At 40.1% G+C, this 25,982-nt stretch overlaps 1 protein-coding gene across 6 annotated transcripts in view; it reads left to right on the plus strand.

The window, feature by feature from the left end:
* SETD2 (SET domain containing 2, histone lysine methyltransferase) overlaps positions 1 to 25,982 on the plus strand; it is a 155,986-nt gene that overhangs the window by 103,290 nt on the left and 26,714 nt on the right. For all 6 annotated transcript variants that reach the window (XM_055279447.2, XM_055279439.2, XM_055279455.2 and 3 more), the window contains 5 exons: positions 599 to 647; positions 5,377 to 5,560; positions 10,225 to 10,894; positions 21,278 to 21,412; positions 25,180 to 25,319. In XM_055279447.2, coding sequence (XP_055135422.2) covers positions 599 to 647; positions 5,377 to 5,560; positions 10,225 to 10,894; positions 21,278 to 21,412; positions 25,180 to 25,319 — 1,178 coding nt within the window. The remainder of the gene's footprint in view (positions 1 to 598; positions 648 to 5,376; positions 5,561 to 10,224; positions 10,895 to 21,277; positions 21,413 to 25,179; positions 25,320 to 25,982) is intronic.

The following is a 25,982-nucleotide window of genomic DNA, read 5'->3' on the forward strand; positions in this document are numbered from 1 at the left end:
TTATGAATACTTGGTCAGGCATGGTGGCTCACGCCTGTAATCCCAGCACTTTGGGAGGCTGAGTAGATTCCTTGAGCCCAGGAGTTTGAGACCAGCCTGGGCAATGTGATAAAACCCCATCTTTACAAAAACAGAAAAAATTAGCGGGGGCATGGTGGCATCCACCTGTGGCCCCAGCTACTTGGGAGGCTGAGGTGGAAGGATTGCTTGTGCCTGGGAGGCAGAGGTTGCAGTGAGCCAAGATCATGCCACTGCCCTTCAGCCTGGGTGACAGAGCAAGACCTTGTCTCAAAAAAAAAAAAAAAAAAAGATGCTCAGGAAGCGTATCCTTGCCCAGTCATTTAGTATGCTACTTTGCTAGTGAGATCGTACAAGCCTGATAGATGTAAATATATATATTTCTGCTATATATTTTTTACTTGTTTTTAAGGGGCCAGGATATATTCTTATTTAAAGCCCAGATATAAGTCAAATTTTAGAGAATAAGTACCAGCTTGTTCCTTTCCATTTCTTTATTGTCATATGAAAACAATCAATTTCAAAGCAATCACCATTTCCACCCTCACTAATAACCCTCCCTCTGGTTTATTTTTTGCAGGAGGTATATCGAATTCCAAAGAAAAGTCAAACTGAAAAGGAGAACACAAGTAGGTATTCAGAGATACTCTGTGTTGATGGCTTTACAAATATTCTTTTGTTATGTGCAGAGGTAACTGATAAGAACTTGAGTGTTTTTGTTTTTGAAAGCAGAGAATATATAACTAGGTAAATGAAATATTTGGTGTAAAAGTTTGGAAACTTGTGCTTTTATTCTTAATGACATTTTGCCAAAGGAAATGTCTCTTATACTGTTTTGTTGTCGCTTTCCTTGAACTCAATCTTTACTAGCTTTTTTTCTATTCATTTGTCCTCTAGAGCAGACATTATTTTTTTATTTAGTCTTTTTTTCTTTTATTATTGTGATTTTGATTTTTTTTTCCTTAACACTGGATAGCGCAGACATTCTAAAACCTATACTTCTAGATGTCTTTGGGAGGATCTTTACCTCAAGATATTTATATGCAGCTGGACAGGGTGGCTCACACCTGTAATCCTAGCACTTTGGGAAGTTGAAGCAGGTGGATTGCTTGAGCCCAAGAGTTTGAGACCAGCCTGGGCAACATCGTGAAACCCTGTCTCTACAAAAAATACAAAAATATTAGCCAAGTATGGTGGCGTGTGCCTGTAATCCTAATTACCAGGAGGCTGAGGTAGGAGGATCACCTGAGCCTAGGAGATTGAGGCTGCAGTGAGCCATGATCATGCCACTGTACTCCAGCCTGAGCAACAAAGTGAGGTGCTGTCTCTAAAAGGAAAAAAGATGTTTACATGTAAAATTCTGTATGTACACAGTTGACCCTTGAACAACATAGGGGATACAGATACCCTGTGTAGTTGAAATTCCACATAACTTTTGACTCCCCATATTATGTATGTTATGTCTATTATATACTATATTCTTACAATAAAGTAAGCTAGATAAAAATGTTATTAAGAAAATCATAAGAGAAAATATATTTACTCTTCATTAAGTGGAAATAGATCATCATAAAGGTCTTCATCCTTATCTTCACCTTGAGCAGACTGAGGAGGAAGAAGAGGGATTAGTCTTGCTGTCTTGAGTGGCACAGTTAGAAGAAAATCCACATATAAGTGGACTTTCATGCAGTTCAAACTCATGTTGTTCAAGGGTTGACTGTATTTACTTTTCTGAGGCAAGTTCAAAACTGATCAGATTCTCAGTCACCCCTGAAAAGGTTAGAATCATTGTTTCAGAATGGATAGCAGGGAGGCCATGGGAATCTGGTTTCTGGACTTTACCACTTAGTTACATTTCAACAAACTTATTTATTGATTTATTTTTTAGAGACAATATCTTATTCTGTCATGCAGGCTGAAGCACAGTGACACCATCATAGCTCTCACTGCAGCCTTGAACTCCTGGGCTCAGGCAGTCCTCTTGCCTCAGCCTCTTGAGTAGCTGAGGCTATAGGTGTGTGCCACCATGCCTGGTTAATTATTTATTATTTTTTTTTTGTAGAGACAGAGTCTCGCTATGTTACCCAGGCTAGGCTTGAACTCCTGTCCTTAAGTGCTCCTGTTTCGACCTCCCAAAGTGCTGGGATCACAGATGTAAGCCACTATGCCCAGCCTTAAGAATTTCCTTCCTTTCCTCCAGCAAACTTACTTAGAGATTCAAGGAATGGGATCACTTATGGTGGTTATTGGTTTCATGAGTACCTCCACCACTGACCCACTATAAGTAGAATGAAGAAGCCAGTATGTTTTTTTTTGTCTTTTTATTTTTGGTGTGCATAACTTTTTATATAATCTTAGTCTTATTGGTTAAAGACCTGTGAGATAACCTTTGCACCATTGTTTGTCTTTCGAATATTTTTAGTTCCACTCTCTGGTTTAGTCTCTTCATAGCCTCACATTCTACTTAGGGCTGCAAATAACTCTTCCTATAAAAAAGAAGGCAGGACTGGGCAATAGTGGTTGGCAAAACCAGTGGCACCACTATAGGGTTGATTATCAGAAGCTAGCTTTCTGGGACCACTGAGTTAAAACTATTAGTAGCAACACAAGCAAAGCTTAAATGCTGATGAGCATTTCTCCATAATATTTTGCAAATATCTAGTCTGGTGTGGCTAGATATTTGCAAAATATTGTGAAGAAATATTTTGCATCCATGAGATGCAGAGGGTGATCTGTAATGAACAACTATATCTTTTCAGGGAGTAGCCTCTTTTCTGCCGACCTTAGTCTCTCTTTCACATGTAGAACCCTCCATCTCAGTCTCAGGTTTCTAAATAAGAAAATGCTTATAATATATAATGCTTATAATTATTTTATATTTTTATATATTATATATTATTTTATATTTTATATATTATATATATATTTATGTATATATAATATATATAAGCCTGGTTTCCACTTCTTAATGTCAAACAATTAAAGCATAGAACCTTTAAAATTCGGAAGGATTGTGAAACACTTCAGGAAATACGTAGTCTAACTTTACCCTCATTTTTATAATATTAGGAAATCAGCCTGAATAAATGGAATGACTTGTCTGCCTCACATATTCTAAGGTGCAGAGTCAGAATATGAACTGTTGGTATGATTCCTTTTTTGTTTTATCAGGGTATAGTGAAGAAATAGTCACATTTTAAGGAAATTTATACTAGGTAAGAAACCTGGGTTTGCAGGAGGAAACAAGATAGACATGGGTAGATCCAGATGCAACTGGATAATGGTACCTCATAAAAGGATGTAGTGCTAATACCTTGTGAACTGGAGCAGTTAATTTAATTATACTGCATTTTCTACCAGCATGTGGTACAAACGAGTTCTGTTAGCTTCTCATTGACAAATGCTCATACCTGGCTGTAGATTAGTAACCATGTTGCAAATATTTGGGGTTTTGGGCCACCTAAAGGAACTGTGAGAAAGGCTTATGAAACCTAACTCGGTTGCTGATGAGTAAAACAACCCATAGCACATTTTTATGAGATGAGAAAAAGAAAAAGCAGTAAATGTTTATTGAGACTCTTCCTTGTCCTATGAGAGAAATTCTCAGTAAGAGAGCAATACTAACATACACAAAGCAACAGCATATTTTGCCAGTCAATTTATACCGAAATGTTTAGTGGTGAGATTTAGTTGTTGTTGTTTTTTTTTTCCTCCCGAGATAGAGTCTAGCTCTGTCGCCCAGGCTGGAATGTAGTGGCGCAATCTCGGCTCACTGCAACCTCTGCCTCCCGGGTTCAAGCCATTCTCCTGCCTCAGCCTCCCAAATAGCTAGGATTACAGGCACCTGCCACCATGCCCAGCTAATTTTTGTATTTTTAGTAGAGGCGGGTTTTTACTGTGTTGGCCAGGCTAGTCTCGAACTCCTAACCTCATAATCTACCCGCCTTGGCCTCCCAAAGTGCTGGGATTACAAGCGTGAGCCACAGCGCCCGGCCGAGATTTAGACTTCTTAAGGAGATGAGAAACTAGGAGGTGTGATCAGTGAAAAGTAGTACTTAGGACAGCTTTGGAGAGCACTGGGATGGAATTGGGTAAGTGAAAACAGTGAGATTAAGAATGATTCTAGATAAAGAGAGACACTGTAAATTAAGAAGGTTATTAATACCATCTTTGTGTAGGAAGCTGGCATTCTGATTTTTTGGTTTGTTGGTTTGTTTTTTTTAAGAGACAGGAAGGATCTTGCTCTGTTGCCCAGGCTGAAGCGCAGTGGTGTTAACAGAGCTCATTGCAGCCTAGAATGCCTGGGCTGAAGCAGTCTTCCTGCCTCAGCCTCTTGCAAGTAGCTGGGACTACAGGTGTGTGCCACTATGCTCAGCCTGATACTATGTTTTTTTTTAAGATGTAGCTCTCTGGCTTTGATGACTTTCAAAGTTATCACCTGGGTTTGAGATATTTTCCTTTTATATTTATACCTTTGACTCTTGAACAACACAGGTTTGAACTGCACAAGTCCACATATACAGTGGATTTTTTTGTCAACCAAATCTATATAGAAAATATAGTATTCATAAGATCTGAAACCAGCCTATAAGGAGGGGCAACTTTTTGTGTATGTGGGTTCTGTGAGGTGGATTGTGGGACTTGAGTATGCACAGATTTTGGTATGGAGAGAAGGGGGGTTCCTGGAACCAGTCCCCCATTTATACTGAGAGATAACTGTAGTTCATTAAAATGCTGCCTGATAAGCCACTTTTTTAATTTTAAGAGTTGGGGTCTTGCTTTGTTTGACCAGGCTGGACTGCAGTGGTGCAATCATAGCTCACTGCTGCCTTGAACTCCTGGGCTTAAGCGATCCTCCCACCTCAGTCTCCTAAGTAGCTGGGACTACAGCCACCATGCGTACCTTTAAAAAAAAATAGACTTTTCTCATTGAGGTTCTTATGCTTAGCACATCAGGCTGCTTTTCTATAGATTATAAATATGAAGAGTTATAAGGTAGTTGAAGGCTTTTACATTTTTGAACTGACAAGTAAACTGCCTTGCTAAATGTAATGGGAATATCTTGCATGCATGTGCTCACAGAACTTATTATAGAAATGTTAACGGCTTAGACTGAGTCTTTGGAGGGAAAGAGGAGAAAAGGGCATTTGTGAAAGAGACTTTTAGTGAGTAGAGTGAACACAGACATAAGACCTTGTATCTCATTCAAATTCAGGACTGGGTAGATGAGGGAGGAGTCCATAGATACATTTGTTGAATAGAAGTTTTATTATACAGTTGATATATTGTCATGATGGAGAAAAGTCCATCAAATAAACTTAAAAAAAAAAAAAAAAAAAAACCACTCTTTTCCCTTAGCAACTGAACGAGGAAGGGATGCTGTTGGCTTCAGAGATCAAACACCTGCCCCGAAGACTCCTAATAGGTCAAGAGAGAGAGACCCAGACAAGCAAACTCAAAATAAAGAGAAAAGGAAACGAAGAAGCTCCCTCTCACCACCCTCTTCTGCCTATGAGCGGGGAACAAAAAGGCCAGATGACAGGTAAGTGGCCTGTGTGAGTTTTTTTGTTTTTGTTTTTGTTTTGAGCAAGTTAAAAAGTACCCAAGTCATATACTTCTGATTGTGAACACCAAGGGCTTTTGGAATTAGTATTTGCATTTTGATGAATGAGTATACAACTTTACTGATAAATCTTAAGACAGATTCTCTGTTGACAGTAGTAGTAGCTGTGAAGATTAATAGGTTTTGCTTCTTGAATGGTTCCTATTTGATAATATTTAAATGTCATTTTGGGAGCCAAAGATTTGTTCTTTCAAGCGCAATGGGGGTTGGTGGGAGATAAGTCTTCAAAGATAATGGTTATTCTTTAAAAGCCAGAACTTGTTGTTTTCTTGTGAGTTTTGTGCCATACTAATTAAAATGCTGATTTTTAATAAATCCAGTCACAAGGTCTCTTGTTATGCTGGTAGAAAAACAAACCATGTAAGCATTTACTGGAGGCTAGAAAACATTTATCCCAGACAAGTTCTTTTTAAATTAAATTTGCTTTTTAAAAAATTGAGATAAAGCATTTATATACTGCAGTTGGCAGAATTTTTTAGTTTTAAACTATCTGGGTATGTAATGTGATTTTTATTTGCATTCCCCTAATTACTAAATAGATTGAACATCTTGTCATATATTTATTGTCCATTTCTTTCTTTGGCATGTAGTTATCCAGTTTTCTCAGCACCATTTATTGAAAAGTCTGTCTTTTCCCCACTGTAAGTTCTTGGTGCCTTTGTTGAAGATGAGTTGGTTTGTAAATGGGTGGATTTATATCTGCATTCTCTATTCTGTTCTATTGGTCTATGTGTCTGTTTTTATGCCAGTACCATGTTGTTTTGGTTACTATAGCTTTGTATTGGCCATTTCTGTTTCCTGTTCTGTGAAGTATCTCTTTTTTTGAGACGGAGCCTTGCTCTGTTGCCCGGGCTAGAGTGCAGTGGCATGATCTCGGCTCACTGCAAACTCCGCCTCCCAGGTTCATGCCATTCTCCTGCCTCAGCCTCCTAAGTAGCTGGGACTACAGGTGCCCACCACCATTCCCGGCTAATTTGTTGTATTTTTAGTAGAGACAGGGTTTCACCATTTTAGCAAGGATGGTCTCGATCTCCTGACCTCGTGATCTCCCTCAGCCTCCCAAAGTGCTGGGATTACAGGCGTGAGCCACTGCACCTGGCCGTTCTGTGAAGTATCTTATATGTGTTGTTCATTCATTGACTTATTTGTCTTTTTTAGTTTTATGTGTCCTTTATATTCTAAATATAATTTTGTCTTGGTAATTGTTGCAAATATCTTCTCCCAGTTTACGGCTTGTATTTTGACTCTTTTTGTACCTTTTGATACATGGAAGTTATTAATTATGGTTTAGCTGAATGTGTCATATATGGTATGTTTTCTTTATGGTTTTTTTTAATCGTATTTTAAGAAATCCTTCCCTACCCTTTAGGAGGTGATTTTTTTTTGTATTTTAAGAGAATTAAATCTTTAATCCATTTGGAATTAAATTTTGTATATATTATAAGGGAGGGATTCAGTTTTATTTTTCTCTAATACCCAATTGTCCCAGCACCATTTACTTGAAAACCCATTCTTTTCACTTGTCTGTAGTGGTGCCTCTCTCCCACAAATTTTCATATATGGGAAGATCTCTTTCTGGGGCTCATGATGACTGTAGCTTCTCTTAGGTCTTGGTAGCAAATCACTACCCCCTTCTTGGTTTTTCTCTGGGAAATCTTGTCTTTTCTCAGACTTTTACTCTTCTTTAAAATCTGCTTCCTTAGAGCCCTACCCACCAAAGAGATGATTCTGTAGCGACTTGACACTGATACAATTTTGAGTATGCCTATCTCTGTCTAATGAGGTCTCTGTTGAGACAGAATCTTACTCTGTTGCCCAGGCTGGAGTGCAGTGGCATGATCATGGCTCACTGCAGCCTTTCGTTACCTGCACCAGCTGAGCCAATCCTCCCACTTCAGTGCCCATCCAGTAGATGGGACTACAAGGAAGTGCCACGACACCCAGTTTTTTTGTTTGTTTTTTTGTAGAGACGGAGTTTCTCCATTTTGCCCAGGCTGGTCTTGAATTCCTGGGTCTCGAGACTGGCAGATCACCTAAGGTCAGGAGTTGAAGACCAGCCTGGCCAACATGGTGAAACCCCATCTCTATTAAAAATACAACAAATTAGCTGGGGCATGGTGGCTCATGCCTGTAATGCCAGCTACTTGAGAGGCTGAGGCATGAGAATCTCTTGAACCCAGGAGGCAGAGGTTGCAGTGAGGTGAGAACACACCATGCACTCCAGCCTGGGTGACAGAGCAAGACTGTCTGAAAAAATAAATAAGTAAAATCCATACAGTTTTGTAACCACCACCACAATCATGATACAGAGCACTTCCATCATCTTAAAAAATTCCCAGCCAGGCGTGTTGGCTGGTGCCTGTAATCCCAGCACTTTGGGAGGCCTAGGCGGGTGGATCATGAGGTCAGGAGTTTGAGACCAGCCTGGCCAATATGGTGAAACCCCATCTCTACTAAAAATACAAAGATTACCCGGGTGTGGTGGCGCATGCTTGTAGTCCCGGCTACTCGGGAGGCTGAGGCAGGAGAATTGTTTGAACTCGGGAGGCAGAGGTTGCAGTGAGCTGAGATTACGCCACTGCACTCCAGTCTGGGTGACAGAGCAAGACTCCATCTCAAAAAAAAAAAAAAAAAAACAATTCACGGCTGAGCGCAGTGGCTCATGCCTGTAATCCCAGCACTTTGGGAGGCTGAGGCGGGCGGATCACTTGAGGTCAGGAGTTTGAGACCAACCTGACCAACGTGGTGAAACCTGTCTCTACTAAGAGTACAAAAATTAGCCAGGCATGGTGATGCACCCCTGTAATCTCAGTTACTGGGGAGACTAAGGCAGGAGAAGCACTTGAACCCAGGAGGTGGAGGTTGTAGTGAGCCGCTTTCACACCATTGCGCACCAGTCTGGGTGACAAGAATGAGATAACCTCTCAAAAAAAAAAAAAAAAAAAAAAAAAAAGGCCAGGCGCGGTGGCTCACGCCTGTAATCCCAGCACTTTGGGAGGTCGAAGTGGGCGGATCACGAGGTCAGGAGATCAAGACCAACCTGGCAAACACTGATACGCTGTCTCTACTAAAAATACAAAAAAAAAAAAAAAAAATTAGCCAGGCATGGTGGCGGGCGCCTATAGTCCCAGCTACTCTGGAGGCTGAGGCAGAAGAATGGCATGAACCCGGGGGGCGGAGCTTGCAGTGCGTGGAGATCGCACCACTGCACTCCAGCCTGGGCAACAGAGTGAGACTCTGTCTCAAAAAAAAAAAAAAAAAAAAAAAAAAAATTCCCTTGCACTCCTTTGTAGTCAGTCCCTTCCACATCCCTAACTCCTGGCAACCACTGATCTGCTTTCTGACCCTCTGGTTTTGTCTTCTCCATAATGTCAAAAAAGTGGTATATAGTATATAGCATTTGAATTTGCCTTCTTTCACTTGTTGTATTGCATTTTAGATTCATTCATCTATGTTATTGTGTGTCTCAATAGGTTTTTTTTTAAATTGCTGAGTAGTCCATTGTATTCGTGTACCATAGTTTATAAATTCATCATTTCAGAGACATTTGGCTATTGTGAATATTGCTGCTATGTACAAGTCTTAAGTGAATATTCTCCCTTTGTCTTTTTTTTTTTTTTTTTTTTTTTTTTTTTTTTTTTTTGAGACGGAGTCTTGCCCTGTTGCCCAGGCTGGAGTGCAGTGGCGCAGTCTCAGCTCACTCCCACGTCTGGCTCCTGGGTTCAAGCAATTCTCCTGCCTCAGCCTCCTGAGTAGCTGGGATTACAGGCACATGCCACCAGGTCCAGCTAATTTTTGTATTTTTAGTAGAGACGGGGTTTCACCATGTTGGCCAGGCTGGTCTTGAACTCCTGACCTCAGGTGATCTGCCTGCCTCATCATGCCTGGCCTCTCCCTCATTTTTGAAAGGAAGTTTTTTTGGGGAAATAATTTCTCTCAACATTCTGACTCTATTTATTCTTCAGTTTTCTGGCTTCCCTTAACTGGTTTTGTGAGACTTGGTCTAATTTTCATCCTTCTTTAATCGGGCTTTTCTCTTGGTCTGCTTTTAAGAGGTTCTCTTTGTATATGGCTTTCTACTGTATGTTTTTATGAGGATTTCTTTTTCTTTTCCCAGTTGGAATTCATTGGACTTTTGAATTTGAAGGTTATTTTTCAACTGTTTCTCTTCATATCTAATCTCCTGCTTAACCATACTGTGGAATTTAGGGACAGTAAATTGGATTGAATTTTGGATTATTTCTTGGTTTATGACACTTATTTTGTTTTTTATTTTAATTTTAGAATTTGCGATTATAGAAATGTCCCCAGCTATAAAGAATAGGATGCTATATCTATCTTTAATCTTAAAATTCTAGAAACTAAGGATAGAGATGAAATTATTTTCATCTCTTTGTCAATTCCTTGGGATTCTGTTCTGTCTGCAAGACAAGCTGAGTAATTTTGAGTATAGTTTTAAACCAGTGCCAAATAGGGTTTGGTGTGGTTAGTGGTTTAGTCATGAGTGACGTAATACTTATTAGTGCTTTCATTATGTCTATGATTTAGGGAGAAACTTTTTGTGGTCCTTATTTTCTTTCTAGATATGATACACCAACTTCTAAAAAGAAAGTACGAATTAAAGATCGCAATAAACTTTCTACAGAGGAACGCCGGAAGTTGTTTGAGCAAGAGGTGGCTCAACGGGAGGCTCAGAAACAACAGCAACAGATGCAGAACCTGGGAATGACATCACCACTGCCCTATGACTCTCTTGGTTATAATGCCCCGCATCATCCCTTTGCTGGTTACCCACCAGGTTATCCCATGCAGGCCTATGTGGATCCCAGCAACCCTAATGCTGGAAAGGTGCTCCTGCCCACACCCAGCATGGACCCAGTGTGTTCTCCTGCTCCTTATGATCATGCTCAGCCCTTGGTGGGACATTCTACAGAACCCCTTTCTGCCCCTCCACCAGTACCAGTGGTGCCACATGTGGCAGCTCCTGTGGAAGTTTCCAGTTCCCAGTATGTGGCCCAGAGTGATGGTGTAGTACACCAAGACTCCAGTGTTGCTGTCTTGCCAGTGCCAGCCCCTGGTCCAGTTCAGGGACAGAATTATAGTGTTTGGGATTCAAACCAACAGTCTGTCAGTGTACAGCAGCAGTACTCTCCTGCACAGTCTCAAGCAACCATATATTATCAAGGACAGACATGTCCAACAGTCTATGGTGTGACATCACCTTATTCACAGACAACTCCACCAATTGTACAGGTAACTAATTCTGAAACTTCTATTTTCCGCTTTATGGTCTGTTCATGGGATGTTAGTTAAATCTGGTACAGGGGAGGAAGTCCTACCATGGACTACTTGTATATATTGATCAACTTTATATGTATTGGTTATCTATTGTGTGAAATATTGCCAGAACTTGTCAGCTTAAGACAATAAGTAACTCAGAAGCAGCTTAGCAGGGTGGATCTGGCTCAGGGTTTTCCATGAAATTACAGTCAAGCTGTTAGCCATGGCTGCAGTCTTCTGAAGGCTGAACTAGTAAAGAGGATTCACTTTCCAACCTATTCACATTGTTGTTAGCAGGCCTCCATTTCTCCCAAGGGAGAACCCTTCATTGTGGTAATATTTTTGTGTTTTCTAAAATCATGGTCAGGCCAGGCGTGGTAGCTCACACCTGTAATCCCCAGCACTTTGGGAGGCCGAGGTGGACGGATCACCTGAAGTCAGGAGTTTGAGATCAGCTGGGCCAACATGGTGAAACCCCGTCTCTACTAAAAAAAATACAAAATATTAGCTGGCCATGGTGGCTCATGCCTGTAATCCCAGCTACTCGGTAGGCTGAGGCAGGAGAATCGCTTGAACCCGGGAGGCAGAGGTTGCAGTGGGCCGAGATAGCGTCATTGTACTGCAGCCTGGACAACAGGGCAAGATGCCATCTCTAAATAAATAAATAAATAAAATCACGTTTTCTTTCTTTCTTTTTTTTTTTTAAATTATACAAGGTAGAACTTCCTTTTTTTTTTTGAGACGAAGTCTTGCTCTGTCCCCCAGGCTGGAGTGCAGTGGCGCGATCTCAGTTCACTGCAAGCTCTGCCTCCCGGGTTCATGCCATTCTCCTGCCTCAGGCTCCCGAGTAGCTCGGACTACAGGCGCCCACCACCACGCCTGACTAAATTTTTTGTATTTTTAGTAGAGACAGGGTTTCGCCGTGTTAGCCAGGATGGTCTCAATCTCCTGACCTCGTGATCCACCCGCCTCGGCCTCCCAAAGTGCTTGGATTACTGACGTGAGCCACCGTGCCTGGCCGGCAGAACTTTTTTTTATTTTTTATTTTATTTTAAGAGATTAGGTCTTGCTCTGCCACCCAGGCTGGAGTACAGTGATGCAATCATAGCTCACTACAGCCTTAAACTCCTGGGCTCAAGTGATCTTCCCACCTCCCAAATAGCTGGGACTACAGGTGTGCATCACTGTACCCTGCTAATTTTTTTAAGAGATGGGGTCTCACTGTGTTGCCGAGGCTGGTCTTGAACTCCTAGCCTCAAGCAGTTCTCCTACCTTGGCCCTCCCAAAGTGTTGAGATTACAGGCGTGAGCCACTGCGCCTGGCCAGCAGTACGTTTAAAGCTTTAAAAAAAAAATGTTCAAAGCATTATCATCACCACATTTCTGTCTGTCTCCCAGCACTCCTCATTACCCCTTAAAAATGAATTATTGTGGATGTTGAAGACTCCCAACAGCCTGCACATAATACTTAGTATTAAACAGTAATTTTTGCTTCTGTTCATATTTTCATAATGAAGCTGTATTAAAACATTTGTTTTTTTGTTTTTTTTTTTATTTTTATTTTTTTGAGACGGAGTCTCTGTCGCCCAGGCTGGAGTGCAGTGGCGCAATCTCGGCTCACTGCAAGCTCCGCCTCCCGGGTTCACGCCATTCTCCTGCCTCAGCCTCTCCGAGGAGCTGGGACTACAGGCGCTCGCCACCACGCCCGGCTAATTTTTTGTATTTTTAGTAGAGACGGGGTTTCACCGTGGTCTCGATCTCCTGACCTCGTGATCCGCCCGCCTCGGCCTCCCAAAGTGCTGGGATTACAAGCGTGAGCCACTGCGCCCGGCCTAAAACATTTGTTAAAATGGCCATGACAAGGTGTCCTGCATTAATTACTAAAACCCTAACTGTATTAACTACTTTCATTTTTTATGAGCCTTTAAAGCACATTTTATATATTTTATATATTTGTCTTGACTTGAAGTTTTTTATCCCATGTTTTCCTACTTAAAATGATTTTCTTTTTAAGATAGTAAGTCAGACTTTATTTAAGAGGAGCCAGTGGGGATAAGTATAGGGACCACTGTGATGGGATCTTGGAGTAGGGGAAAGAGATTTGACTCAATTCCTTAAAATGATTTGTAACCACTTTTTCAAATTATTTACTATTATACTATGTGTGTGTGTACATATACATACACATACATAAATGTTTTAATGGGTATAATACCCTATTTGCTTATATAGTCATCCATTCTACTGGGGGTAGTCATTTAAATAGAAAGTTGTTTTTCGTAATTATAAATAGCATTCCATTAAACATGCTTATAGTTTTTTTCTGCTTTTTTTTTTTGCTGTTTGGTTTAAAATGACTGTTGTTACAGAAGGCTAGTAAAAATATGGGCATTATTGGTCATCAGGTGTGAATTGTGTGTGTGTGTGTATGTGTGTGTGTGTGTGTGTGTAGGGAGAGGGTATGTTTAATTCTGCCTCCTACAGAATGTTTTGGTTTTTGGTTTTGGTTTTGTTTTACTGTCAGTTTGACTTGGGTTGAGCCATATTCTTTCTTGGACCAAGCCATTAGTTTTGAGTTTTTCCCTAAAAATATGTATCAGGGATACAGTAAAAATGGTTTATGTCTATCCCCATTCCTATTCCTGAGATAGGTCCCATCTTAGTACTAGAGCCTAAGCAACAGCAATGAAAGATATCCATTAAAGACTCCTCAGTAAAGAGCTCACTGGTTATATGATTTTTCTTATAAAATAAAATCCATTTATTCCTTCCCAATGAGAAAAAAAGATTCTCTTGGGTTTATTCATTAGCCCTAAGAGCCAAGCATCACGATTTACTTGCTTCTAGTCTTTCAGTCTGTCCCTATCAAGAAGTACTTACTGTTTCCCTAATCTACTTTGTGTGTACTTAAGTAGTATGTAAATGGACTGTGGTGGTTCGACTATCCTTCCGTTCCCCACTCTGTGAGATTAGTTGATCAGATGATACTGGGCTTTGGGGATATTGAGAAACATAGAATATATTGTTAGTGTGTGTTTTGAGTCCTGGTTTATCATTTACTGTGCATCCTAGAAACAAGCATTAATATTCTTGAGTCTTTGTTTTCTCATCTATAAAATGAGCAGAATGCCTCAGGATGGTTTGATTTGCATTAAGGTAAGGGGTATTAATAATGATAGATTCAAAGCATCATATACCTTGATGGTTACTTACACAAATAGTTACCTTAATAGTATTGAGGGGAGATTATTGACATTAATGGGCTGTGAAATAACATCTGGTCATGTTCATCCATCTGTTGTCTGGCCCTAAAAATCTGACCTCTAGGAGCCTTGAAGTCTGTGTTGTTGAAGCCCAGTATTAACCATACAGCATGGCTACTCAGAGTTTGCAAGCTGTGATAACCTTGGTGGTGAAGTAATATGTAACATGATATAATATACATTTATGTCTGTGTATCTACATATTCAGTATTTTTAATATTTGGAGCAAATGTGTTATCAGAGGTGAACTGATTTTTGTACACAACTGCATACTAAACATAAAAGCTCAATTTTAACAGAGGTCATGTAATTTGTGGTGGTCTTGTGACACTAATAAGTGACTTATTCTCACAAAGATACAAAATTACATCTCAAAAGTTTGAGTGCTTAGACTATAATTTTTCATTTTAGGTTGGTGCAAAAGTAGTCATGGCTTTTGCTGTTAAAAATGGCGAAAACTACTTTTGCACTGACATAGTATAAAGTGAAGTGATCCAGATATAAAGTAATAATGATTTTTTATTATTCTACAAGTGGTGACAGAAAAATTTTATTTTTCCGTCTATAACCTATTGGACCTTCTCAGATTTCTTCTTTCTCAGATTCCCATTAGAAATCACATTTTAGGCCGGGCATGGTGGCTTACTCCTGTAATCCCAGCACTTTTGGAGGCTGAGGTGGGCAGATCGCCTGAAGTCAGGAGTTCGAGACCAGCCTGGCCAACATGGTGAAACCCCATCTCTACAAAAATACAAAAATTAGCTGGGCATGATGGCGGGTGCCTGTAATCCCAGCCACTGGGGAGGCTGAGGCAGGAGAATCATTTGAACCCAGGAGGCGGAGGTTGCAGTGAGCCAAGATTGCGCCATTGCACTCTAGCCTGGGAGACAGAGCGAGACTCCATCTCAAAAAAAAAAAAGTCACAGTTTAAAGATACTTCTAGCGGATATATATTTGAGAAACTAGCATTTGTATAACAATTTTTTTTTATTTTTGGAGACAGAGTCTGGCTCTATCACCCAGGCTAGAGTGCAGTGGCGCAATCTCGGCTCATTGCAACCTCTGCCTCCCAGGTTCAAGAGATTCTCCTGCCTCAGCCTCATTAGTAGCTGGGATTACAGGTGTGCACCACCACTCCTAGCTAATTTTTTGTATTTTTAGTAGAGACAGGGTTTCACCATGTTGGTCAGGCTGGTCTCGAACTCCTGACCTCAGGTGATCAACCTGCCTCGGCCTCCCAAAGTGCTGGGATTACAGGGTTGAACCACCATGCCTGGCCACATTTGTGTAATTTTAAGACATTTGAATGAGGGGGCTCTTTAAATGTTACATAGGTTTTTCAGCCAGGCGTGGTGGCTCACATCTGTAATCCCAGCACTTTGAGAGGCTGAAGCAGGAAGATCACTTGAACTCAGGAGTTTGAAACCAGCTTGGGCAACATAGTGAGACCCTGTCTCTACAAAAAGTAAACAAAATTAGCTGAGTGTGGTGGCACATGCCTGTGGTCCCAGCTATTTGGGAGAACTGAGGTGGGAAGATTGCTTAAATCCAGGAGGTTGAGGCTGCAGTAAGCCAAGATTGTGCCACCGCACTCCAGCCTGGGTACAAAAAAAAACGAACATTCATGTTTTTCTGTGATACAGAAAAAAACAAAAATCTCATATAGGTTTTTCCTTAGCAAATAGATAAGTCACATGATATATGTACATGTCTCACAAACGTGTATATCTTCTGCATTATTCTAGTCAAACTGCAAATCACTTTCCCTTCTTGGTTTATAGAAACCAAATTAATACTGTTAAAAGCTTAGAAGTCTTTTTTAAAAAATATAAGTAGATACTGCTGTTGTTATCTCTCAGCCAACATTTGGAAGTGGTCTTCTAAACCACTGCTTTATTCCATATGAATCAAATACTAGTGTCTGCATAATGAGCCTTACTTAAACATCCGATCTTGTCAGAAAAATTCTTCATGAACATATTGTCACCGATGGCCAAAGAAATTTTGTCCTCCAAAATATTAGCAGTTTTCTGTTGTACATTTGGATGATTGACTTCCTGGTCACTCTAGAAATAACATGTTTTACCCTGGTGATTTTTTTTTTTTTTTTCAAAATTAGAATTCGAACTAGCTCTTTTATTGTTTTATAAAATCAGAGTATCAGAATATTAAATGTTCACACTCAATATATGTTAGGTAATTATGAAACTCATTCTATTCCAAGTAAGTGAAGGTACCAGTAGTAGGAAATGAAGTCAGAAAAGTTACAATAGGGTGTTAGGGGGAGCTTTAAGAGGATTTTTGGCTGTTAGACTGAGTAATGTGGAAATCCCCTGGAGCAGTTAGAATTGAATAGCATGATCTGACTTATTTTGAGAGGATCACTGGCTGCTCTGGGTAAAAGAGATTGCAGGAGTCAAGGGCAAAAGTAGGAGACTGGCCAGGCATGGTGGCTCATGCCTGTAATCTAAGCACTTTGGGAGGCTGAGGTGGGAGGATCCCTTGAGCCTAGTAGTTTGAGATCAGGTTGGTTAACATGGCGAAACCTCATCTTTACAAAAAATACAAAAATTAGTTGGATGTGGTGGCATGCTCATGTAGTCCCAGCTACTTGGGAGGCTGAGGCAGGAGGATCATCTAAGCCCAGGAGGTCAAGGCTGCTGTGAGCCTTGATGGCACCACTGTGTTCCAGCCTGGGTAACAGAGTGAGACCTTGTCTCAGAAAAAAAAAAATATAGGGAGACAAATAATGGTCATGGCAAGAGAACATGGTCACTTGCACATGGTATGAGTAGAGGGATAAGAAAATAGGCCAGGTGCAGTGGCTCACATCTATAATCCCAGCACTTTGGGAAGCCGAGGTGTGGTGATCACTTGAGGTCAGGAGTTCAAGATCATCCTGGCCAACATGGTGAAACCTCGTCTCTACTAAAAATACGAAAAAATTAGCTGGGCTTGGTGGCGCATGCCTGTAATCCCAGCTACTCGGGAGACTGAGGCAGGAGAATTGCTCGAACCCAGGCAGCAGAGGTTACAATGAGCTGAGATCGCGCCACTGCACTTCAGCCTGGGCGACAGAGTGAGACTCTGTCTCAAAAAAAAAAAAAGAAAAAAAAGAGAGAGGAAATGTATACAGGTTGAGTATCCCTTATCTGTAATGCTTGGGACCTGAAGTGTTTTGTATTTCGGATTTTTTTTCAGATTTGGGAATATTTACATTATATATACTTAGTGGTTGAACATCCCTAAGCCAAAATCCAAAATATTCCAGCGAGTATTTCCTTTGAGCACCATGTGGACGCTCAAAAAGTTTCATATTTTATAGCATTTGGGATTTCTGATTAGGGAAATCAGAAATGTTTATGCTCAGCCTGTACATAAATACAATCATGTGCCATGCAATGGCGTTTTGGTCAACAACAGATGGCATTTATGACAGTAATCCTCATAAGATTATTATGGAGGTAAAAAATTCTTCCGGCCTTCTGACATCTTGATGATCCTGACTGTGTAAGCCTAGCCTAGTGTGTGTGTTTATGTCTTAGTTTTTGTTTTTTTATGTTGATACATAATAGGTATACATATTTTCAGGGTACATGTGATAATATATTCATATAATTTGTAAAAATCAGTGTATTGAGATATCTATCACCATAAATATTTGTCTTTTCTTTATACTAGAAACATTCAATTATTCTCTTCTAGCTATTTTGAAATATACAATAAGATTATTCTGTAGTATAGATACCTTACTGATCTATCAAATACTTGGTCATGTTTCCTCTATCAAACTGTATGTTTTTCCCATATATATATATATATATATGTTTTTATATATGTTTATATATATATAAGAAACATAAGTTTATATATATAAGAAAAATATATAAATATATGTAAAAATATATAAACTTATAGAATAAGTTTATATTATATAATATAATATAAACTCATAGAATAAGTTTATATATATAATATAATATAAACTCATAGAATAAGTTTATATATAATAAACTCACAGAATAAGTTTATATATATAATATAAATTCATAGAATAAGTTTATATATATAAGAATACATATATATATATTTAGAAAACATATATTCTATTAAAAACTTATAGAATAAGAATAAGGATATAAAGAAAATATTTGGCCCAGAGTGTTGTCTCACATCTGTAATCCCAACAGTCTGGGAGGCCAAGGCAGGAGAATCACTCGAACACAAGAGTTCAAGACTAGCCTAGACAACATAGCGAAACCCTGTCTCTACAAATTTGTTTTTAATTAGCTGGGTGTGGTGGCACATACTTGGGAGGCTGAGATGGGAGGATTGCTTCAGTCCAGGAGTTCAAGGCTACAGTAAGCTATGATCACACTACTGCATTCCAGCCTGGGTGACAGAATTAGACTCTTTTTTAACTGGCCGGGCGCGGTGGCTCACGCTTGTAATCCCAGCACTTTGGGAGGCCGAGGCGGGCGGATCACGAGGTCAGGAGATCGAGACCACGGTGAAACCCCGTCTCTACTAAAAATACAAAAAATTAGCCGGGCGTGGTGGCGGGCGCCTGTAGTCCCAGCTACTCGGAGAGGCTGAGGCAGGAGAATGGCATGAACCCGGGAGGCGGAGTTTGCAGTGAGCCGAGATTGTGCCACTGCACTCCAGCCTGGGTGACAGAGCAAGACTCCGTCTCAAAAAAAAAAAAAAAAAGACTCTTTTTTAAAAAAAATATAGGCCAGGCGCGGTGGCTCACACCTGTAATCCCAGCACTTTGGGAGGCCGAGGTGGGTAGATCACAAGGTCAGGAGATGGAGACCATCTTGGCCAACATGGTGAAACCCTGTCTCTACTAAAATAAAAAAAATTAGCCGGTCATGGTGGCACGCACCTGTAGTCCCAGGTACTCAGGAGGCTGAGGCAGGAGAATCGCTTGAACCCGGGAGGTGGAGGTTGCAGTGAGCCCAGATGGCGCCACTGCTCTCCAGCCTGGCGAGGAGGAGGGAGGAGGGTTGTTTATACAGCTGTAGAATGTGTTTGTATTTTAAGGTAAGTGTTACAAAAGAGTTAAAAAGTTGAAAAAATTTAAGTTTATAAATAAAAAAGTTATAGTAAGTTACAGTTAATTTATTAAAGAAAAATGTTTTATAAATAAACTTAGTGTAGCCCAAGTGTTCATAGTCTACAGTAGTGTACAGTAATGTCCTAGGCCTTCATATTCACTCACTCACCACTCACTCAAAGCAACTTCCAGTCCTGCAAGCTTTGTTTATGGTTAGTTCCCTATACAGGTGTACCATTTAAATTTCTTTCTTTCTTTTTTTTTTAGACAGCGTCTCTCTCTGTTGCCCAGGCTGGAGTGCAGTGGCACCATCTCGGTTCACTGCAACCCTCCACCTCCTGGGTTCAAGCGATTCTTCTGCCTCAGCCTCCTGAGTAGCTGGGACTACAGGTGCATGCCACCACGCCTGGCTAATTTTTTGTACTTTTAGTAGAGATAGGATTTCACCGTGTTAGCCAGGCTGGTCTCTATCTCCTGACCTCATGATCCACCCACTTTGGCCTCCCAAAGTGCTGGGGTTACAGGTGTGAGCCACCGTGCCCGGCCTAAAAAATTTTTATATTGTATTTTTACTGTACCTTTTCCATGTTTAGATACACAGATACTGTTATGTTGTAGTTGCTTACAAGTCTTTATTACAGAAACATGCTGTACAGGTTTGTAGCCTAGGAACAACAGACTATACCATATAGCCTAGGTATCTAATAGATTTATGAAGTACACTGTATGATGTGTAAGTACCTCATACACTTAGTAGGTTTGTGAAAGTACATTATATGATGTTACCACAACAATGAAATCTCCTAACTGCATTTCTCAGAATGTACTCCCCTTGTTAAGCAATACATGACTGTACATTTTCCTCTCAGGCTTTGTGATACTATTCTGATGATAATTCTGCCTTAACAATTAATGTTTTTCAGTCTGGTTTATTATCCAAGTAGATTAAGCTGATCCAGAATACCAAATTAAGTATTCTTTTCCTTTTTCCTGTGTCTTGTCAGTAATTATTCGTCCAGAAACCTGCTAGGTAGCTGCATTGCCTATTCAGACTACGTGAGTTTTTACTGGTATCATTTGGAATTATATTTTGTATTTTGAGTACTTACCATTTAATGTTTCTGTAATCATTTTACCTGCTAGAATCTCAGTCCATAGAAGCAAAATCTCTCCTTAAGCACAGGATACATGTCTATTCAATTCCTTAACAGTTACCACCTCTTAGGACAGCAAGGCTATTTTTCAGTCTTCTTATCACTTCTTCTTTAAGTAGATTTTCTATGCTTGAGAAATAATTACAGAGTAGGTTTAAGCCCTAGCATAGTACTTATTTCTTATGAAACTCCAGGCATGGGCAGTACCTGGTTTTGATGGTGGTCAGCACTAAATGAGATGATGTGTGTTAAGGGTCTTCTTGCATCATAGAACACTGTATAAGTTAGTGTGTTGTGAGAATTTCAGATGCATTGATTCTGCTGTCTTTCTGCCAAGGGGTTTTATCATAGAAGACTACAAAAAGCTAAAACAAAAGGTAGCTTAAAATTTGATCATCTTATTTACTATGATTCACACCCTTTGACCTTTTCTGATCCAAACAACCTGTTTGTTATTAAAAGTTGGTAGCAAATGGCTTCCTGAAAAGAGCAGTGTGGCATTGTTTCTTGGATATCCCAGGAGCAGCACTTCATTGGTTTTTGCTTATAGAAACTGTCCACCTGTTTAGTTTTCAATGTTATTCCAATGTCATTGAAAGCTAAACAGTTGGAGAATTTCTATGACCAAAAAAAAAAAAAAAAGTTTTTTATTTTCTTATGATAAAGTAAAATCAAAGTAAGTAAATGAACAGGGAATTAGTAAAAAAAGAAACCTTGGGGTTTGAAACAAAAAATTGTTTTGCACATTTATGTCCAAATATATAAACAAAAAATTTAAAAATGTTATGGGTATATCTTTAAGATTGTGCCAACTTGGAAGTCAGTCTGTTTATTAAAGTGACAAAAGCTTAAATTATTGATTTCTTCATTTTATCTTTTAGAGTTATGCCCAGCCAAGTCTTCAGTATATCCAGGGGCAACAGATTTTCACAGCTCATCCACAAGGAGTGGTGGTACAGCCAGCCGCAGCAGTGACTACAATAGTTGCACCAGGGCAGCCTCAGCCCTTGCAGCCTGTAAGAAATATTTCAGTTGTTAAAACTCATTGGCTAGCTACTTTGTCTTTAGAAGGTTTTCTTTTTGGTTTGGTTTTGTTTTGGGTTTTATTTTTGGATTTTTTTTCACGTGTTCTTTGTTTATTTATTTTTATTTATTTTTATTTTTTTTTTGAAACAGAGTCTCGCTCTGTCACCCAGGCTGGAGTGCAGTGGCACAATCTTGGCTCACTGCAACGTCCACCTCCTGGGTTAAAGTGATTCTCCTGCCTCAGCCACCTGAGTAGCTGGGATTACAGGTGCATGCCACCATGCCCGGCTAATTTTGTATTTTTAGTAGAGACGGAGTTTCCCCATGTTGACCAGGCTGGTCTTGACCTCATGACCTCAGGTGATCCACCCACCTCGGCCTCCCAAAGTGCTGGGATTATAGGCATGAGCCACCACGCCCAGCCCATTTTTAAATTTGTGTAGCCACCAAATTCACCTGAGCCACCCTGAGGGCGTGAACTCAACCATTTCGTAAAAAAAAAATTTTTAATTCTGTGGAATTTATAGTTCTGTTAATACATCTTTTGCTCCGCGCCTGTAGTCCCAGCTACTCAGGAGGCTGAGACAGGAGAATGGCGTGAAACTGGGAGGCGGAGCTTGCAGTGAGCTGAGATCGCGCCACTGCACTCCAGCCTGGGCAACAGAGCAGGACTCTGTCTCAGGAAAAAAAAAAAAATGCTCCTAGGATCCTTTTTATTTGTTGTTTACCCTGACCTTGTATTTTTATATTTTACTATGAAATTTTGAAGTAATAATTTTCTTGTTTTTTTACTCTGTCGCCTAGGCTGGAGTGCGGTGACATGATCTTGGCTCACTGCAACCTCCGCTTCCTGGGTTCGAGTGATTCTCCTGCCTCAGCCTCCTGAGTAGCTGGGACTACAGGTGTGCATCACTGCGCCCAGCTAATTTTTGTATTTTTTTTTTTTTTTTTAGAGACGGAGTCTTGCTCTGTCGCCCAGGCTGGAGTGCAGTGGCATGATCTCGGCTCACTGCAAGCTCCGCCTCCTGGGTTTTCGCCATTCTCTGGCCTCAGCCTCCCGAGTAGCTGGGACTACAGGCGCCCTCCACCACGCCCAGCTAATTTTTGTATTTTTAGTAGAGACGGGGTTTCACTGTGTTAGCCAAGATGGTCTCAATCTCCTGACCTCATGATCTGCCTGCCTTGGCCTCCCAAAGTTCTGGGATTACGGGCGTGAGCCACTGTGCCCGACCTTAATTTTTGTATTTTTAGATACGGGGTTTCACCATGTTGGCCAGGCTGGTCTTGAACTCCTGACCTCAAGATCCGCCTGCTTCGGCCTCCCAAAGTGTTGGGATTACAGGCGTGAGCCACCGCACCTGGCTGAAGTAATAATTTTCTAGACCAGCTATCTATTAGTATTTATGGCGTACAGGTTGAGTATCCCTTATCTGAGCTTCAGGGGACCAGAAGTATTTCACATTTCAGAATTTTATGGATTCTGGAATATCTGCATTATAATTACCACTTGAGCTTCCCTAATTTGAAAATCTGTAACTTGAAATATTCCAATAAGCATTTCCTTTGAACATGGCCTTTTGATTGTCCTGTCAGCACTCAAAATGTTTTGTATTTTTGTATTAGGGCTGCTTAACCTGTACTAGAATATGATACTGTGCTAGTCACCATGGACTAGGCATGTAGAATTGTGTGATATACTTCACTATACATGTTGTACAATGTTTAAAAAAATTTTTTATACGATGTTTAATATTAAGATAAGCTTTTGGTATTCTGCAACATATGTAGGAGAATATGGTGAAATCTCAAAGTGTTGTTGTTTTTGGATAAAGTGGAAAATAAGAGGTTGGCGTGGGAAACAATTGAAAAAACTAAACAGAATAGCATGGTCAAATCAGCACTTTAGAACACTTACAGTTCTGGAGAAAGCTCTTGTAGCAATCCAGCAATTGATGGTGACTTTAGACAGGACAGTTAGTGAAGATGGACTAAAAATACTATATGTGAAACAACAGGATAATAAGATAATGTGTACTTAGAGCAGATGTTTGAGTGGTTGTTATGAGTTGAGCCCTTCTAGGCTTTTTTTTTTTTTTTTTTTTTTTTGAGATGAAGTCTTGCTTTGTTGCCCAGCCTGGAGTACAGTGGTTTGATTTCAGCTCACTGCAACCTCCGCCTCCCAGGTTCAAGCAATTCTCCTGCCTCAGCCTCCTGAGTAGCTGGGATTACAAGTGCACACCACCACACCCGGCTAATACTTTTGTATTTTTAGTACAGACAGGGTTTCACATTGTTGGCCAGGCTGGTCTCAAACTCCTGACCTCGTGATCCACCTGCCTCGGCCTCCCAAAGTGCTGGGGTTGCAGGCGTGCGCCACTGTGCCCGGCCGACTAGGCATTTTTAATACAAACATAAATAAGTTTCCATTTGTATTCTTAAAAGCTGATCTTTCAAATAAGAGAAAGATGATGGTCACAAGAGAAAGATGGTGACTACACTAAAAATAGAGTTTTGTGTTGGGAATAAGTACTGAATGGTTTCGAATATATTTTTTCTTTTTTGCCTTAAACTATTAAGAGATAAATGGTTTGGAATATTAAGTGACACAGAAGCTTGGGGAAAAGAGGTCACTTTATAAGCTAAAGGATAGAGTAAGGGAGGAATTGAAACTTAAGTTGGACCAGAAAACCCCAGCTGTGAAATAAGAGATAAAGAAGAGTATACACAAAGCAAGAATGCTCAAAGACCCGTGTTTGCTTAAAAGTGAACACATTTTATCTGAGCCTGGGGTCTTCAGGTTCCTCTTTAACTGTGCAAGCAAAGGTAAAGGTGAAAAAAGTATTCTTCATTAATAGGCTTGAAAGAAGGAACAAGTATATATCCTTGTGGTGATTACTAGTCTGTTAGGGCTGCCGTAATAAAATACCACAGACTGAGTGGATTAAATAACAGAAATTTTCTCACAGTTCTTGAGGCTGAAAGTCCAAGATCAAGGTGTCAGCAGTGTTGGTTTCTCCTGAGGCCTCTCTCCTTGGCTTGCAAATGGCTACCTTCTTGCTGTATATACCTTTTCTCTGCGAGTGTCCTCTGGTGTCACTTCTCTTTTAATAAGGACACCGTCCTATTAGATAAAAAGTCCTCACTCTTATGACTTCATTAATCTTAATTAGCTCTTTACAGGCCCTGTGTCCCAGTAACAGTCACAGCAGGATTAGAGCTTCAACATACATGTTTTGGGGAAACAAAAATCAGTCCATAAGTGATTATGAGGTTTTTATGTTTTTCAGAATGTAGCACTAATATTTTATAGTTTTGAGGTTTCAAGTACAGAAAAAATATAATTGATAAATGTTAACATTCTGTCATATTTGCTTCTCGGGGTTTTTTGGTTTTTCTTTTTTTTTTTTAAGATAAAGATATTTCTGGAGCCCATTTAGTTAATTGGTATCCTGCAGTCGATATGTCTTAGAATTGGTGTTTTAAAGTTGAAAAATGCTGCTCTATATGATAAACTGCTGGCTGTTTTTAAATATGGTATCTTGGATGGTAAACTTAGAGCCAACCGTCAATTTTCTGATAGCTCTGTAAAGCTCTTTATATATGCTGTTCCTTATTTCCCAGACTGTACCTTTCCTTTATCCTTTTTTTTAAGAGGAGGTAGATGTACATTTTTACATATTTAAGTGGGCTATTTTGTCCTATTCGGCCAGATTAAGAGAGATATCACTGATCAAAAATGTGTGTGTTTTCTTTGTAGTCTGAAATGGTTGTGACAAATAATCTCTTAGATCTGCCGCCCCCCTCTCCTCCCAAACCAAAAACCATTGTCTTACCTCCCAACTGGAAGACAGCCCGAGATCCAGAAGGGAAGATTTATTATTACCATGTGATCACAAGGTAAGAGGAGCTGTATGGGCATTCCCATGTCTGCTTTTACTTAATCAAAGAAGTTGCCACTATAAGGGGAGTTTTACAGTTGTAAACTTCTTGTCATTAGATGTTCACTGTGCTTGAAGGCTGCTGGATTTCCAGAATCACATCTTAAATGTATTTTAGACCTTAGACTTTGGTTCTTTTTGTATTTGTTTTGGTGTATTTTTATTTTATTTATTTTGTCACCCAGGCTGGAGTATAGTGGTGTGATCTCAACTCACTGCAACCGTTTGCTCCCATGTTCAAGTGATTCTCGTGCCTCAGCCTCCCAGTAGCTGGGATTACAGGCATGTACCACCATGCCTGGCTAATTTTTGTGTTTTTAGTGGAGACGGGGTTTCACCATGTATGTTGGTCAGGCTGGTCTCGAACTCCTGACCTCAGGTGATCTGCCCCGCCCGCCTTGGACTCCCAAAGTGCTGGGATTGAACCCCTGCACCCGGCAGTTTTGGTGTATTTTTAATCCGCAAGACTCTTGGAGAAAGCTAAGGAGATTTTTTAAATGTTACTTCATCTAATACTGTATAAGTATCAGGGGTCATAGACAGATCTTTTCTGTAAAAGGCCAGAAAATAAATATTTTAGTTTTGCCAGCCAAGCAGTCTAGATCATAGCTACTCAACTCTG

Source organism: Symphalangus syndactylus, chromosome 1 (assembly GCF_028878055.3).
Source record: "Symphalangus syndactylus isolate Jambi chromosome 1, NHGRI_mSymSyn1-v2.1_pri, whole genome shotgun sequence".
Taxonomy (NCBI): domain Eukaryota; kingdom Metazoa; phylum Chordata; class Mammalia; order Primates; family Hylobatidae; genus Symphalangus; species Symphalangus syndactylus.